The sequence below is a fragment of the Salvelinus sp. IW2-2015 genome, unplaced genomic scaffold (assembly GCF_002910315.2).
Source record: "Salvelinus sp. IW2-2015 unplaced genomic scaffold, ASM291031v2 Un_scaffold83, whole genome shotgun sequence".
Lineage (NCBI taxonomy): Eukaryota > Metazoa > Chordata > Actinopteri > Salmoniformes > Salmonidae > Salvelinus > Salvelinus sp. IW2-2015.
The window spans coordinates 3467505-3473899 of record NW_019942514.1 but is presented as its reverse complement, the minus strand read 5'-3'; the positions used below and the strand labels follow the sequence as shown (position 1 = coordinate 3473899).

The window sequence follows — 6395 nt, the reverse complement described above, 5'->3', positions numbered from 1 at the left end:
GAGTAGATTGTTGAAAAAAAGAATAACAATGTAATCCCATTTTGTAGCACAATAAAATATGAAGAAATCCAAGGGGTATCTGTAATTGACAAATAAAATGAAATTAAAATGAAGATAAGACAGTGGAGATGAAAAAGAGATTAAAGATCGTCGTGGGTGGGGGTTGTACAGGGGGATGTGGGTAGACGGACCTCGGTGTATAAAGGGGCTTGTCTGAATCATAAGTCACTTTACCAAACCCCACCACAACTTTACTCTTCACATCTCTACCACCACAAATCATGAAGACTTCTCTGGTCCTCCTTACCCTCAGTCTACTGGCTTGTTCAGGTGAGCTTTCATTTGTTAACTCAAGTAGTAACTGCTGTAAATGTAGCAGATACATTTGATTGGGTCACGGTGTATGAGAATCTGTAAAGGGGGGACCTAAATCCACTCCAAGTTCACCTTTCGTTTCAGTACAATATAATGGAATGTTGTACCATTTTTATTTCACAGTTTGGGAAGTCTGTGGACAATGCCAAGAGGTTAACCTTGATGACCAGGAAGTAGTGGAAGCACAGCCAGAAAAGCACATGGTAACAGTATGCTATATGGTCAAAATTGTATGAACTAGCAGTAGACATTTCTGCAACTTTCTATTGGAATACTCAACTAACCTGCTACTATGTAACAGCACATAACTGAATTACATGAATGCAACCAAGACATTGATGAAACTCTTATCCAACCTGACTTTCACTCTTACATTACGTATTCAAATGTACTTAAACCATAATACTGAATACATCACACCATGTACATTATTGTCTGTTTATGCTTTCCAACGATGCAACAGTTTAAGGGAACATGCTGGGCGTGTATGTGGGCACTGAACAAAGTGAAGAAACACATCTCCTCTTCCTCTAGCGAGGTAACTACCCAATAGCATTACAATTCATGAGAGTGTCCCTTCAAGAAATGTCACTATTTACTATTGACTGAAATATTTCTCCGAAAATTTCAACTGGTGTTGATGTTGATTTCTCTTCAATAGGTGCAGATAAAGCAGAAGCTATTGTCTGTTTGCGATACATTGGGCCTCCTTAAATCTCTGTGCAAAGGCATGGTAAAAAAGCACTTGTGGGTGTTGGTTGAGGAGCTTAGCACCAGCGATGACGTGAGGACCATCTGCATTAACATTAAGGCCTGCAAGTGAGTAGAAGAAACTGCTCTGGATACTCTTTAGTGACTGTTCAGATGACTAAATAGTATAGAGATTATCACCTGAGCTTGTTAATTGAAACACTATTGAATAGAATGTATTCATTAATACATAATATGTGGTTATGTCTTTTGATCTTCCACTCATGTCATCTTTTTGTGTATCTTTCAGACCAAAATACATTTTGGATCTGAGCTACTGATCAAGCAGCCAGTATCCAGATTCCAAATTGAGAAGATGGATGTTCAGGTGTCAAGACAATGCTATGCTGCCAGCCTCTTGCCTTTTCTCAAATGAGTCACGACACAAGAATGATATGTTATTGGAATGATTATATGTTCTGAAATAATGTTTTTGGAACATTATTATAATAGTGTATAGTCATTCTTAAATTGCAGCACATTTTTTATCATGTAATTTTTGTTCACTTTTTGCTATTTTAGTATAAAATAGTCTATTATTCTCAGAATTTTTTATGTTTGTGTGACTTTTTTTGCCAGCAAAAAATAAATTAATTTAATATATAGTACAACTGCTACCCTTCTTTGACACCAACTTCTTTATCCAAAAGAAAACTTTTGGCATCTGAACCCATTTTTACTCATCCGAAGTCAAAGATTCAATGATAACGCAATGATAAAACATTTCATTACAATGTCTAAACTCATGTTGACATTTTTATTTCGAATCTCGGCTTTCTGTAAAGAATCTTCATCGCTTAGTAGGAAATTACACCCAGCAAGGGCTGTCGTCTGAAAAATGTATAGAAATATGAATTATTAAGATTATGTGATTAAAAGCTATTTTCACACCTTTCAACTTTTTCACAAAGATTTGAGGAAGCAAATTTCACCACAGACAGCCACCAGCTTCTGTTTGATCCCTTTATGTAGAGTAGAAACACATGACATACAGTGCATTCGGAAAGTATTCAGACCCCTTCACTTTTTCCACATTTTGTTACGTTACATCCTTATTCTAAAATGGATTCAATTGTTTTTTTCCCCTCATCAATCTACACACAATACCCGATATTGACAAAGCAAAAACAGTTTATAATTGTTTTTTGCAAATGCATTGAAAATAAAAAACGGAAATATTACATTTCAGACCCTTTACTCAGTACTTTGTTGAAGCACCTTTGGCAACGYTTACAGCCTAGAGTCTTCTTGGATATGATGCTACCACCTGTATTTTGGGGAGTTTATCCCTTCTCTGCAGATCCTCTCAAGCTCTGTCAGATTGGATGGGGAGCGTCGCTTCACAGCAATTTTCGGTCCCTCCAGAGACTTGTCCTGAAGCCGCGTTGTCTTGGCTGTGTGCTTAGAGTCGTTGTCCTGTTGGAAGGTGAACCTTTGCCCCAGTCTGAGGCCCTGAGCAATCTGGAGCAGGTTTTCATCAAAGATCTTTCTGTACTTTGCTCAGTTCATCTTTCCCTAAAACCTGACTAGTCTTCCAGTCCCTGCCGCTGAAAAACATCCCCACAGCATGATGCTGCCAACCACAATGCTTCACTGTAGGGATGGTGCCAGGTTTCCTCCAGACGTGACTCTTATGGCATTCAGGCCAAGGAGTTCAATCTTGGTTTCATCAGACTAGAGAATCTTGTTTCTCATGGTCTGAGAGTCCTTTAGGTGCCTTTTGTCAAACTCCAAGTGGCCTGTCATGTGCCTTTTACTGAGGAGGGGCTTCCGTCTGGCCACTCTACCATAAAGGCCTGATTGGTGGAGTGCTGCAGAGATGGTTGTCCTTCTGGAAGGTTCTCCCATCTCCACATAGGAACTCTAGAGCTCTGTGAGAGGGACCATCGGGTTCTTGTTTGCAAAAATGTCTAAAACGTCTAAAACCCTGTCTTCGCCTTGGCATTTTTGTATATTGATTATGAACATTGTTACTAAAGCACCTTATACGACCCACCACTGCGACCTGTATGCCCTAGTCGGCTGGCCCTCGCTACATGTTCGTCGTCAGACCCACTGGCTCCAGGTCATCTACAAGGCTATGCTAGGTTAAAGTGCCGCCTTATCTCAGTTCACTGGTCACGATGGCTACACCCACCCGCAGCACGCGCTCCAGCAGGTGTATCTCACTGATCATCCCTAAAGCCAAAACCTCATTTGGACGCCTTTCTTCCAGTTCTCTGCTGCCTGCGTGGAACGAATTGCAAAAATCTCTGAAGTTGGAGACTTTTATCTCCCTCAACAACTTTAAAAATCTGCTATCCGAGACGCTAACCGATCGCTGCAGCTGTACATAGTCCATCTGTAAACTACCCACCACTTTACCTACCTCACCCCCCATACTGCTTTTATTTATTTACTTTTCTGCTCTTTTGCACACCAGTATCTCTTCTTGCACATGATCATCTGATTGATTTTATCACTCCAGTGTTAATCTGCTAAATTGTAATTATTCGATTTATTGCCTACCTCATGCCTTTTGCACACATTGTATATAGATTCTCTTTTTTTTCTACCATGTTATTGACTTGTTTATTGTTTACTCCATGTGTAACTCTGTGTTGTCTGTTCACACTGCTATGCTTTATCTTGGCCAGGTCACAGTTGCAAATGAGAACTTGTTCTCAACTAGCCTACCTGGTTAAATAAAGGTGAAAAATAAAAAAAAATAAAAAAATGGTTTATTTAAATCATTTTAGAATAAGGATGTAACGTAACAAAATGTGGAAAATATGAAGTGGTCTGAATACTTTCAGAATGCACTATATTATAAGACAAATAAGACATTATGAAGGCTCACACATTCTTATAACAACCGTTAAAGGGAAACTGCATTTCCTGATTTAGCCTTGTTTTTCATCAATGCTCATTAAGAAATGCTAGCCGCCATCGCTGAAGGCAAACTGCTACGATGAGCGAAGGGGGGGAACCCAAGAGCCGACTCAGCAGAGGAAACCGGGATGAATGTACAATTTGTTTATTGAACACAGCCAATGGACAGCTCAGAACCAGGACAGCTCAGATGAGTTGCAATAACTAGGAGTGTAAAGTGAGGTTGGAGTTGGCAGAATGGAACAGGTGAACAGGTCCTGGGGGATTCCAAGGTAATGGTGGTGAGTAATATCCAGAGCAAGGTGGTTGGTGGTGAGATGGGAGACAGGAGACAGAGGTACTGCAAGGAGAGGACAAAAATGATATAAGTCAAAGAAACAAGCACAGCAGTGCAAACAGGATCTAGAGCAAAGACAAAAGGCTAGAAACATAACTGACTGCTAGTGATTACAATCTGGCACTGTGAAGATGGCAGGCTTGAGTATATGTAGAGGTCTTGATTATGGGACGATATGCAGCTGGTAGGGATTGCTCTGACTCCAGCACACCTGTCTCCAACCACACAATCACACCATGAGAGAGAGTATACCGGGAGAGAACTGAAGGTTAGGACAACACCGGATGGACAGCAGAGGGCGTAGTGGGAGCAGATGTGACACAAAAGAGAGTCATCTTGGGTTATAGAATGAAATTATAGATAAAATGTATCGGAGCTCATCGGCCGTTGGACATAAACATTACACAACAAGTTGGAAATTCAAATTCAACAATGAGTGGTTTGGAAGGAATAAGTGGCTAACTGCAAGCATTGCAATGCAATCCCTAGCCTGCTGTTCGGTGGAGTCGATGTGTGGTCTAACTTAAAAAGATAAACATTCAACATTGGCCATGCTGTCAATGCAATGCTCTGACAGGGAATGTCACACCCTGACCTTAGAGAGCCTTTTTATGTCTCTATTTGGTTTGGTCAGGGTGTGATTTGGGGTGGGTATTCTATGTTTTGTTTTCTATGATTTTGTGTTTCTATGTTTTGGCCGGTATGGTTCTCAATCAGGGACAGCTGTCTATCGTTGTCTCTGATTGGGAACCATACTTAGGTATCCCTTTTTCACTCCTTTCGTTGTGGGTAGTTGACTTTTGTTAGTGGCACTTAGCCCTGTAAGCTTCACGGTTGTTTTCTTCGTTTGTTGGCGTCATTTTTTCTAAATAAAAGGAATATGTACACTCACCACGCTGCACTTTGGTCCACTTCCTTTGACGGCTGTGACAGGGAAAACATGTTTAGAACGGTCATCCAACACAGAATTCCAAGTCGGGAACTCGGTCCTCTTTCTACAGCTCCGACCTGAATATCACTAATGTCATGATTCAACCTTGCTTTTTCGGAGTTCCCAGTCGTTTTGAAAGACAATATTCCAGAGAATGGCAGACTTTGATGACAAAGTTAGAAAATTTGCCCACGAAGGACCGCTGCGCCACCTTCCTGTTCAAGTGAACACAGCACAACAACGTGAGTTCAAAAATGTATTGCATGCTTCTGCATGAATGATTTAATATGCCACGGAGATATGTATATTGTAGCTAAGAAAGTAATACTAAGTGTATGTTGTGTAGTAAGCTGTTAGTAGCCCATGTTCCTCATCCTAATAATTTGGTCCCTTTTCCCCTCATAATTTAGCCTACTGCTCTGACTTGGTGGTGCACATGTAGCCTATAGCCTGTTTTAGTGAAATGTCATCGAATACTGTAAGAGCTTTCATTGTCTGCTTATAGCCCCCTTTATTTATTCTACGGTTCTGACTCGGTGTACAGGGAGAATAATGTAAGAATGGCCTATGTTCTGAATTCTGTCGCTGTACATTTCAAGTGCTAAACAAATAGTTATATTGACTACGTCCTGTCCTAGCTCGCTCATTAATGTCTTAACCAGGGCAAGGTGACCGGAAACATGACCGAATACAAACAGTGTAGCTATTCTCTCCGCAAGGCAATCAAACAGGCTAAGTCCCAGTACAGAGACAAAATAGAGTCGCAATTCAACAGCTCAGACACAAGAGGTATGTGGCAGGGTCTACAGTCTATCACGGATTACAAAAAGAAAACCAGCCCCGTCGCGGACCAGGATGTCTTGCTCCCAGACAGGCTAAATAACTTTTTTGCCCGCTTTGAGGACAATACAGTGCCACTGACACGGCCCGCTACCAAAACCTGCGGGGCTCTCTTCACTGCAGCCCGAGGGAGTAAAACATTTAAACGTGGTAACCCTCCCAAGGCGGCAGGCCTAGACGGCATTTCCAGCCGCGTCCTCAGAGCATGCGCCAGACCAGCTGCTGGTGTGTTTACGGACATATTCAATCAATCCTTATCCCAGTCTGCTGTTCCCACATGCTTCAAGAGGG

At 41.4% G+C, this 6395-nt stretch overlaps 1 protein-coding gene across 1 annotated transcript; it reads left to right on the top strand.

Moving 5' to 3' along the window:
- The first annotated feature begins 246 nt into the window (after positions 1–246).
- On the top strand, positions 247–1645 carry LOC112068116 (antimicrobial peptide NK-lysin-like). Its single transcript, XM_024135159.2, has 5 exons — positions 247–330; positions 499–578; positions 839–913; positions 1037–1194; positions 1376–1645. The coding sequence occupies exons 1-5, from the start codon at positions 282–284 to the stop codon at positions 1404–1406; spliced, it is 393 nt and encodes a 130-aa protein (XP_023990927.1). The 5' UTR covers positions 247–281; the 3' UTR covers positions 1407–1645.
- The last annotated feature ends 4750 nt before the right edge of the window (positions 1646–6395 follow it).